The following is an 11,872-nucleotide window of genomic DNA, read 5'->3' on the forward strand; positions in this document are numbered from 1 at the left end:
ATTGTTTCCCCAATGGGAACATTTGCTATCTAGGGATAGTCCATGATTACTCTGCCTTGTGGAAGAGCAAGATGCTTTCAATCTAATGCACTGTCCATGTTTTAGCATAAAATAATATTAAGGCATCCACATAATGGAACCGTCTGAAGATCCATTTTATTAAGCACTGAAAGAAAATGTGTGTGTGTTTGTATGTGCAAGGGAAACATAATCAGCAAATCTTTTTCACCAGAAACATAATTTCAGTAAGCGTTTTGCGTAAAGACGCAGCTATTTTGAGGTATAGTTCTTTGGATTTGAGGTTGAAAAAATACTCTATAGCCAATATCTTACCTGGTACAATTAACTTACTCAAATTATATACAGCTTATTCAAAGCAGGAAAAATAGGAAACGGAGGTAGGTTTATTGTATTTATTCCATTTTGCTGGTATTTATTTTAAATGCAATCTACCTTCAAGTACAAAGCTGTAGTGCTCTTAAAAGATTACTGTTTCAAGTTACTTCACATACCTTAACAGAGCGTGTAACCTTTTTACATTATATGATCAACTTTTTGACGGTGCAGGGCCAGCACAGCTAATGGAATAATAGCCTGCAGGGTCCAGCTAAATGATATACGAATATAATCAACCTTTGTGATGACTATTCAAAAGTAATCCCTTTAGCTTTCAACTGCAACATATATTTCAACTGGGCAAAGCCATATGAAGAAAATCTCTGCAGACTCCACTGATACAATATGGCCTTCATATCCCCACAGTGTGTTTGCTGCTCACAGTGAGTTTTAAATTTAAGGTAATGGCTACTGTATATTCATGTGAGCATAGAACAATACCTTTGATTTGTTGGAGAAATGTTACATTAGCTACCAAGGGCCCTATTCAGTAAACTTTGACACAACCCTTATATATGGTTTACTGCTTATTCTAAATGGAATATGCCTGATAAAAATGCTTTGCATGCCCAAATTGTACAAATTCATTAATCTTTATATTCATAAAACCTCCAAGTACAACTGCCTCCATTCCAAGTGAACCTACTCAGGATACATGGCTAAGCATGTAGGCCCAATCTGCTTTTAAAAAAGCATTGCATCAATTTTCATTTATCAAGACAGAAAAAAAGTAGGAAGATCTTCTACAAGTGTGGGACGTGCATGTTGTTGGCAGTCATATTATTTTCTGCTGTATCTTTATTCCTACTCCATTACATCATTCTACAGATTATATAACTGAAAACAGCTGCATGACCTTTAAAAATGCAAGTAATTTTTAAATTACAATAAGGGGTTATATCTCATCAGCTGCATTACATCAACATGGTAATCTAGCATACCCTGCCAAATCATGGGGACGATATGAAGAATATGGTGAGATAGCCTTGCTTTCTCTCTCTCCCTTTTTGTGACAAAAATACGGTAGTAGTGAGCTTGAATACGTGGAATTAATTGTATTAAAGGAAAATAAATGTAATGAAAACACTGCATTGCCTCATGTTGCTACTTTTGTATATACAATATGGTAAGAGTTAACTCACATTAGCAGCAGTTGCAAATATGGTCTTGTTTGCATATGTGTACCTAAATACCTGTAAAAACGTAACAGCACTGTTGCTGTCTTTTGTTCGAGGTGTTGTATTATAGGATTTTATGCCCCTTAAGCAAGTTAGCTACAGTGAAAGAGTAGGAGAGGGTACGGACTTTTCTCCTATTTGTTTGCCATGTCACTTCTTGAGCCCGCAGAAAATTAGGGCATCCTCAGCATCCTGCAGCAGGGAGTTCCAAGGATGAGTTGGCAATGCACAAAGACCACCTTCCTTTGTCTCCAAGCCCACCACCTGCTACTTTCAGTATATCCGACCTCATAAGAGACAGTGAAAAATGGTTTCTGGGTCACCTTCTACATGCTACTCTCATTCTTACTTTTGTCATCTCCTCAAAATACTGCCTTTCTTTTGTTTCAAAGCAGTTTCAGCTCCCCAGAACAATAGTCCTCTTATGATTCTTCCTCAGCTCGTGGAGCTTTTCGGTGGAGTTGTTGTTTAATAAAGTCCAGCAGTCTCTGAACAATGCAAAACTTGGATTTGAATGCTTTCCCATCGCATGGCCATGCAAGCTCAGGAACAGAGGTGTTGCCTGTTTCATTTTCTTTATAATCTTTTGAGAGAATGGGGCCAAAAATTCCTGTCCTCTCTGGACTTGGTGATCATTTCAGCTTCAGTCTTTGTAGGTGTGGCTTTCATTCTTTTGTATGACTTTTCACTAGTTATATTGTGTAAAGGACTAGCAGCTCTGCTTAGCTTTCTCCCAGGAACATAATAAAATAATGAGATTTTTAGAAGTGTAACGATCTTTAGATAGACACATGTAAACAGCAAGAACAGGGATGCCAATTCTAGCTGCACTGAAAATTCGACCAGACAATTTTAATTATATTTTATCAACAGCAGTGATAATATGTCAGGAACATCCTATTATGATTAATTATATTTACATACTATTAATACATATTAATGTTTATCTCTGCATTTTGCACAACACAATAAGATAGAAGGAGAATGCTTGATGGTGTGATCTGTGGTGGTATATATGTATTATCGTTATGAATATGAGATGCTTTTATTGTTCCCAAATAGCACAGGCCAAACAAATGCCAAGAAAACATTTATGGCTCAGTATTCCATCAGTTATCCTTGATATGCTTCATATTTGCTGGGAGGGTAGAACTGTTAATCAGACAATAATAGCTTGATGTCCAAGTGTGAAGACAAAAGGCCAAAAGGTGCATGAGAAAAGCAATTTGTGCTATAATTCCCCATCTGTCATGTACACATCCCCACTGTTTTTTGCATGTGTCAGTGTATGCAGGATACGTTGCTGTCAGAGACACACTTCTATGTGTATTTACTTGCAAATACATATGTCATTATACATACCTAGTCACATTTTGGGCTTGAGTCATCCACTTGTCTCGCACCACTTTTTCAACAATGAGCTTCCACTGGAAAGAGCAATAACGCTACACTGGTGTAAACCTGGGGTGGAGCAAAGTAGTTCAGACCCCTTGTTAGCACTTCTGAACTGCGTGAGGCGCTCAGCTGCTTCTCAGTGGTGGAGTTCCTAAGCCAAACTGAGAAGTTATAGACTGTGCAGCCGTGAGCAGAGCCCTTTGTATTCAATTAGGTTTTATTAGATTTTTTTTTTTTTTTTTTTTAAGACATGGTCTGCTAGTAAAGGAATTTCCATTGATGTACTTTAGGCCTGGTTTCAGAAAACGTTACCTGGAATAACTACATATTGTTAAATACAGAGTAAACCACTAACATACATGTTGCCCTCATACAAAATGAGACTTCATATGATAACTTACGCTGATTCTCAGGTATTCTTCATAGATTTACTTATCCTATTCTTACTTGCATACAACTATGGATGAAGTCCTAGTTAGCAATTATACTTAATAAAAGCCTATGATATGACAAAACATAAATTTTGTTGTCTTGAGCGGTCCGGTAGTTTGCATCTGTTCCAAACAGTGCACTATCAGAGACACTGCTTTGAACATTATTTTTCACCTGCACCGGAACTGCATTAATGTATTTATTTTGGACATGAAGTAAATCAGGATGCCATATAAGCATCATTGGTATTGCTGTGACTGAAAGACATAGTCCAGTTTTAGGCATCACAGTGCAAAGAGGTAGTGACAAGTTGAGGAGGATCCAGCCAAGGATTATACAGAGGTCAGACAACATGAGCTCCTTTCAAATATGGAAAAGATTGCATTTGCTTAGCCTCAAAAAGAGAAGATTAGAGGAAGGAAAATAGTCTCTCAAGCTATAAGGAATTACTATAAAAGAGGATGGTGTTCCTTTGCTCTTCATGTCTAGCAAAGGTAGAACAAGAAAAAAATCAGCTTAATTTGCAATAAATATTTATCTTAAGTATTAGGGAAGAAACTGAGCTATAAGATTGTGAAGCACTGGAACAGAGATATTAGGGATGTTGTGAAATGGCCTTCATCAGAAGCCTTTGAGAATAGATTTGACAAATAGATGTCAGGGATGGACTAGATATATGTGCACTTTCTTCATTTGAGGAGGTGAACCAGATCAGTAGTTCCCAAAATAGGAAACAATCCCCCAGGGATGGTGTGGTTGTAACTAGGCAGAGGGAGGTATGCTGCTGGAGAGTCACTGGCAACAGAGCAGAAAGTGCAGCTAGGAGGTGGGAGTTTGGTGTGGAAATGGAGCAAGGAAGGAACAAGGCTGAGCATCGCAGATCATGGGAGCAAAGGAAGCGTGTGGCTGCCAAAAGCTGCAGAGTTAAGCCATTGCCCTCTAGCCACCTGCTCTTTTGATCGCGTCCCATTAGGAGGACCCCGCTGAGAGGTGGCAGCCTTACTTATCCAACCGCCTCCCTCTGCTCTTGCTTTCTGCACTGCTCACTTCTTCCTCTGGATAGTCGTCTTACTGCCTGCCATCTTTCAGCACTGTCTTTGCCGTCATCTTCTCCCAAATGCGTCTTCCTTGTCGGCTCCCCAGCTGGTCCCACCTGGACCTATCCTGCAAAACCGGCCTGTTGGAGAACTGCTGCACAGGAGTGCAAGAAATAAGAACAGAAATCCCTGTCAGTTCTGTATTTGTAGGATTATATCTTATGTGGCTCACCTCTGTGTTGTCTTAGATTTCCTTCTCTTGTGACTTTTTACTGTATTACATGTTTTTCAAATAAACCTTCTAGGCTTTTTTAATGTTAAGAATGTTGTAAGTCTAAAGCACTAATGCACTTTTTTTTTTTTTTTTAATAACAGGACTTGATAAAGAAACAAGTGCTTCAAACCCCCTGTGAGCCTCTTCCAAAGACACCAGTTCTAGATCCTTCCTGGTACAGTATTTGCTCTTAATCTGTAGTCTTTATAGCAATATGCTGATTTTTGCAAAATGTCATTGGTATCAAAATGTAACTTGATTTTGACAGCCAATTGCACATCGTCTCTGTTTTACTTTGTCCAAATGACAATATTTTTCCTGCTCGTAAATGAACAAATTCACACTTCCTTCAGATTTTTTACTTGTTTTCCCAGTTTTAGAATTTAATTGCCTTTGATCATGTCATTGCTTTTAATTTACAGAAATAAGCCTTTGAGATAGAAACAAATCTATTAACTAGATGCCGAACCCAAATATAAAACATGTATATATCAAAGTGTATATATAAACTTACAACATTTACTATTTTTTTTATTTGCTGTTTTTCATTATAGAGAATGCCTGCTTACTTACAGAGAGCTGATAGATGTATAATAAGTACAGGAAGATCCTTGAAGAGTCATGCAACAAAGTAGGAATTTTGGTAGGAATTTTGTCATTTAAATGGGAGCACAGTGTTGCAGTATAAATATTTGAGAGCTCTAAGTTCTTTCATGACTGAAGTGTGGCTTCAATATGTGTTACATGTTTTTATCAAAAATAGCTGGTGTCATTGAAATAAATACAAAAGAAAAAGAGTAAAATAGAATAGAAAGTTTGCACTTTGTGCCCCTAATGCTTATTGTCTTCCAAAGTGTCAAGATCCTCCTGTTAAGACATTAAACATCCTTTATGCCTACTGAATGGGAATCCAAGATGCTCGATACCTTGTAAGATCAGGTTCTAAATATGTCTGGAGAGTTTTCTTTAAATCCCAGATTATTGTCCCTTTCAGAAAAAATAAACTACAAGCTTGAGGCCTTATTCATAGGGCTATCAGTGATTTTAGCATCTGTGCTTAACCGTTGCAGTTCAACTGTAACTTGAATGGAATAGATCCAGCCTGGGTGGCGCACTATGGTGCAATTTTGATCTAATCTATAACACAGGTTGGACCCAAAACACAACTCAGTATGTTTAAAATCTCATTGAGCACACTCATGAAACTGTTGAAAGCCTGTACAACCAAAGCTTTTGAAATGCCATTGAGTGTCTCAAGTGCAACATCAATCTATAGGCACAGCTGAAACAACTATATTTAACAATGAAAGTGCATCTGGTAGAATACCTGTATGTCACATTTTTGAAATTGAACCCAAAATTCCCCTTTTAGCAAAGCCTGTGTTCATTCACACAATCAGGTAAACTAAAATTCCGCCTAGATTCTTTCTGATAAATAATCTGAAGAACTGATTTTGGAGTGTGTGTGGAGAATTGTCTCCCATTTTGAGCTGATTAAATTCTTGGCAGTGGGTTCTCCACATGACCCACAGCAGTCTGACTCCTGTGGTCTTCACAGTCCTCAGAGGGCATTTTCCAGCTGCCATCACTGCTGGCCCAAAGAAGAGACAGAGGACAGATGATGGTGGTTATCACTTTGCAAAATATACATAAAAGCAGGATTTGGAACCTTTTAATTTTATTTAGGAAAACTGATGCAAGCTTTCATAATTTCATGTATTAGAAAGCTTGTTCTTTCAAACTACATAAACAAAGCTTTATGAATCCCAATAGTCGACCATTCCTTTCTTTAAACGGAGGTTTCCAGATTCAGAGTTGGAAGCAAGGGCCATTAGACCTGTAATCAGTTTTTATGACAGTCTTTGAGCAAGCAATAGCTTTTGCCATAGTAATAACTCAATTCACTGGTTTTCTTCAGGATTGCAATTTGAGTAACTAACTGGTTGACATGTGACAATAGGATTTCTCCCTGTTAAGGTATGGTAAAAACGTATCATTAACTAGCTCTTATGAGACCATTTTTGATCAAGATGCTGTGTACATGCGATGTAAATACAAATACCTCGAGAATTTTATTCTTTTACTTAGAGGTCTTTATTGCCTGAACACCAAGCTTATTACAACAATGTTCATTTGGAATGTTTTTACAAGGCTGAAAAGTTGTATAGGAATGTTCCTACATGTAATTATGTACACACATAACCATACAAATCTCTTTACTGAGTGTTAAAAAGAGGTAAACATTTTATGAAAACCAGGAAGAGAAACAGGACCATGAATTAAATATAAACAATAACAGCATCCAGTTTGCCACTTATATTTTAATGCTATTGATATGAAAGGCAAAAAACATTACAAAAACAGCACAATTTTGCAAATAATATCTGAAAATCACATTAATCTGCAAACTCTTCTCATCTTGATAAGTATAGCAGGACTGCTTGTAAGAGGTTGCTATTTTTCGATATTTGGAATTTCTTTTATCAGAATATGTTGAAAGAAATGGCGTATTTGAATTTATCCTTCATAGTAAAAAAAAAAATACAAAAATAACATAAACCAAGCAGACATTCTAGAAAAGACAATTATCAGCTTTTCAAGGGCAAGTTTCTAAATTCTTAAGGGTTTTGAATCTCACGTACATTTCTGCAGTAACTGAACATTCTGTGTATGCATCCCAAAAGTTATTATGCAGTTATATTAAATAGCATCCATGATCATCACTATTTTTTGACAATCTGCACTCGTTACTAAGTGATAACTTTTGTATGCTGTGAAAAAATGGTCACAAATTAATCCTCTAGAGCATTAGCTCTTCCCTACTTTTTAACAATACTTTTTAGTCATAAAGGTTTTAATAAAAATAAGGGGACTTTTATCATCCTATAATAATGTAAATGCAAGTTGTGTTCTTCAGAGTCAGGAAGCTTCAGGAGAAAATTATGTTTATTGAGCTAAATGTACCTGCCTCCCACCTCAGTAATGATTTGTCTGACGAGTAACTATCTGTCTGGCAGAATGCAGGCGTTGTTCCGCTCCTTGCAGACTTTTTCAGTGGGAGAATGAAGGCTCTACTTTCCCCTTCAAATTAATGGGGCAAGGAGGTTAGGCAGAACGTTGTTCCATAGATTATACTTTGGACAGGATCCTGGAATAAACCTCTCAGCTGTTAGAAGCAGTCAGAGCTCCGTGGGTCGTGGGCAGGCCTCGGTGTAGCACCTCGCATGATCCAGTGGAAAGCACAGCGCTCACTGGTACTTGGCTGCAGCATCAACTCAGTATTTCTTTAGAAGAAAAATTACCACTTACTGAATTACCAATGCTTCTTCCAACATCACTTTTCTTTGGTGATCTTTTGCCAGACATAGTCCTGCTCGTAAGATCTGCTGAGATCAGAGCTCCAATTGGTATAATGGAACTTTTGTACTTTGTCTCTTTATGTGAGAGGTGCTCTAATTTCTTTAAGGAGCTCCTCATATGGAACAGAATTATTCTCCACTCTGCCTCGCTCATTATCATTGTAATCCTTCCTCCAAGTTTTTCCAGAAAGCCTCTAATCCCCCGACCCTTAAGACTTTGCAATCAGAAAGGAGGACTCATGAGAGAGTATGAATCGCAGTTGCAAGTTTTTCTGTGCTCTGAGAAATTATAGGGATAGTTGACTTTAATGAAGTTAGGAAAGCAGGTAAATCACTTTAGCCTATAATGCCAGTTGTCTCTTTCAAAACAAAGACTTGTCAAGCATATTATAGCAGATGAATCTCTGAATAGTTCTGAAGTGTAATATTGATGTCTCTCAAATCTATGTCTTGTGGGTGCCTAAGGTATGCGAGACTGGCAATTAAGACTGCTTTTTGAATAGGGTTTTAGTAGGTTTCACTGTGGATGTATCAGACAGTATTGACTAACAATTCATAGCAGAGGGGAAGGTTGTACCTCAGAAAGGATTCTGTTTATAATTATGAAAAGCATGTTTTCTGACCATTAATAGGGTATATCTTGTTAATTATGATGATATATAAGGTATTTCACCTGTGAAGCCATTTAGAAAATTAATGTTTGAGTCACAGAAAGGTCATTGCCAGTCTGGAAGGAATCCATTCATCTCTAAATAGGCCATCCGAATATAGACTAAGAAATACGCTATGTATAATTACCTAGAAATAGATGGAATAAATAAGATTAATGATAGATATTACTAAAGCCACACTTCAGTTTCCTGCTCGGAAAAAGTAGAATGTAACTGGAAGAAACAATAATATACATGTAAAAATGCAAGAAGTAGGTTCAAGTCTTAAGTAGTTATGTGAGATTCAGCTATTACACATGAGGTGAGAACTCATCAGCCTTCAGAAGTGGTGTACATCAAGGACTTTGTCCTGAGATTCAGTCAGGTATTTCTGAAGACAGCTCCCACAAAGAAGAGAATGAGGATGATTTTTTTTTTTCCCCCCAAAAAACTGTCTTGTTTGACAGCATAACTTCATAGTATCTCTATATTTGCCATACTTATGCTTACAAGTAGATAGAATGTATGTGCTGTCTTTGAAGATAAACAAATAAACATGTTAATGAAAATTTCCATGTGTGAGTCTTCTTTTGACACAGGCATATCACTGAAGAGTGATGCTGAGCATGAAGGAGCCCAGCAGCTATGACAGTAAAGCACATTGCCAGGAGTTTAACCTTTGGAGATGAACTTCTCTTTCTAAACATTTAAGGTTTAGTTTTTAAAACTATAGAATAAAACTCCAGAATGGCTGTTGGTCAAGTGAGCTCTCAAGCCCGTTTAGCAGAGGAGGAGAAAGAGAAAAAGGTGCGAGTGTGCCTTTAATTGAAAGCCTGCCATTTAATCTTCGCTCATCTGTGGGACGGACAAAGTGAGTCCCAGATTCATACCCACTTGCTGCGATGCTGGCTTGGAGGAATTAATCTGAATAGGTGAGAAAGCAATTTAGTAACTAAAATCCCCTGTCCCCGTCCCTGCTGAACGAGTTTGCAGCTTTCAAGCACAGCTAACCTGGGTGAGAACTGAAGTGCTGGTGATGGCCCTGCCTGAAGTCTTTGGGAGCTGAGGGTGTGCAGCCCCAGAAGAATTGCTCAGCTCTTTGTAGGATCAGAGCCGAGGAGGGGGGGGAAGTCTCAAGTTGTCCCAGCAGCTACCCATTCTCCAGCTCAGCTCTGCAGCTTGGCCACCTGCAATATGGGTAGACAGAAAACCGATGGACAGCAGATTTTCAGTAGCACACAGAAGACCCAGGGGCTGGGAACTTGAGCATCCTAGGAGGAGCGCCTGGGAGCAGCAATAGCTCCTGGCTCCCGCTCAGCTCTGAACACAGCTGGGAATGAGATCTCCTACTCCAGACAGACTGATGAGAGGTAAGCCTTGTCTCTGGGAGGCAGCTTCCTTCAAGACCAGCTTTCGTAACTGGCACATTCAGCCTCCGATTTGGGACATACGTATCCATGTACAGAGGTATATCACCTTTGAAAGGTTGCTATCTCCTACAATGAGCTATTCTAACCCTGGCAACATTGCTCCCTGGTCTTCCTGGGCTGTTTCAGAAAACATTGCCCCATCTAGCCACAAGTTCACCATTTGTTATTGAAGTGGCTTGAATCTGGACTTAACCACAGCGGTGCCTCTAAAAACGTCTTCAAAGAGCCCTCCCTGAAGCATGGTGGTCACTGTTATTTTCTCCTATTTTCTTTCGTAAGAGTTGTCTCCCTCCCAGCTCCTCAGCATCAGTTGGCTGAGAAAATTAGACACTCTCCCTTTGCACATGAGTACCAGGAACTCAGTTTCCCTGGCATTGCTGTCTGCTTTCTGGGCAGACTGGGCTCATGCCAGGCTCACAGTACAGATTAAAACAAAATTTATTTATGATAAGGGAAGTTCAGAATTACCTGTCTTCTGTCTCCAGGCCCCACTCTCTCACAGCAGCCCCTTTAACTTTTACATTCTGAATTGCAATGAGCTTTCACGTCTGCTGAGCCCTGATACTCTCAGAGGAGCTCTGTGATATTAGAATATTTTGATGAATTAGAGCCTCTGCTTTTACTTCGCCTCTCCCAGTCTCTGTTCTGGGAGAGCAATATCACCGATGCATTCCCATTTTGCAGTGCATTTGGCAGAAACAGCTAAACAACTGCTTGAGATGGGGACAGTTAAGCAGAAAGGGGCGAGGATTTATGGCACTTTGAATTCTTCCTGTCACACTGAAATCCAGCACTAACGTACCCTGTTCACGTGGGGGGCAGGGAGGGGTGCATCTGGCCTTGCCAGCAACAACAGAGTCGATCACGTGCACAGAGCCAGCGGTGAGTGGACACCCGCGCAGGCTTGTAAAATGTAGCTGCTCCTGTGCTGGTTGTATGGAGGCTCTAATGGCAGTCAGCAGCTCCCTTATGTGGCAAATGCTTTTTTTTTTTTAAATGATGGCTGTAGGTCAGCCAAGTGGTTGTGTACCTGCCACGCCACCGGAGCTTGGAGCTCTACAAAAGCAATACAATCGGTGTTGGCACTGTGTAATCTGAATAACTAAGGGGGAACACCACAAACAAGTCTTACTGATATGCCTGTAGGGGAAGTTCTCATTAGCCAGACAGCTGATAAACCTCGTGTGAAACCAGCCTGGATCAAGCCAGCTCAATCTCCTGAAACACAAACTTTCAGGCCAGCAAAGGTGACTCTGGCAGGGGCAGGAAAGATGTCAAGGATCAGTGTAAATATTTTAAGTGCAGTAGGAGCCAGTTAGACTCCAAGATGTTGGGACTAGGAACCATCTTTGAGATAACTTGTGCATACCAGACTTGGCACAGCAGTTGGGGATCGGCAGTGCTGTGCTGGCACAAGCTGTGCACATGCACACACACCAAACTGCCTCGGAGCAGGTGATGTTCAATTAGTGGTGCTGGTTGGGGTCACTTGTATAAGTCATGTTCTAGGTTTTTTCCTCCTTCTTCCCGATTAGAAAATCGCAGGATAGAGGAACCTGCCTAGAAAATTACTTTCTGAGACCATCTGTGCCAGAAAACTTGGTAGTTTATGCAAAGTAAATAAAAAAACAGGCTGTGAAGTTGAGCGAAGTCAAAGAATAAAAACCCTAAACTAATATATTTGCAAAAAGTATGCTTGCCTTAGTCGCCCCCTGTCTTGG

The 11,872-nt window shown here is 39.5% G+C and overlaps 1 protein-coding gene across 1 annotated transcript in view; it reads left to right on the forward strand.

Annotated features, from left to right (window-relative positions):
- The window catches only part of TTC29 (tetratricopeptide repeat domain 29), a 214,486-nt gene extending 209,115 nt beyond the window's left edge, over window positions 1-5,371 (forward strand). Inside the window, 2 exon segments of the mRNA XM_050896042.1 lie at window positions 4,814-4,887; window positions 5,267-5,371. Coding sequence (XP_050751999.1) covers window positions 4,814-4,851 — 38 coding nt within the window. The 3' untranslated portion in view covers window positions 4,852-4,887; window positions 5,267-5,371.
- Window positions 5,372-11,872: the final 6,501 nt, after the last annotated feature.

This window comes from Gymnogyps californianus, chromosome 4 (genome assembly GCF_018139145.2).
Source record: "Gymnogyps californianus isolate 813 chromosome 4, ASM1813914v2, whole genome shotgun sequence".
In the NCBI taxonomy this organism is placed as follows: Eukaryota; Metazoa; Chordata; class Aves; order Accipitriformes; family Cathartidae; genus Gymnogyps; species Gymnogyps californianus.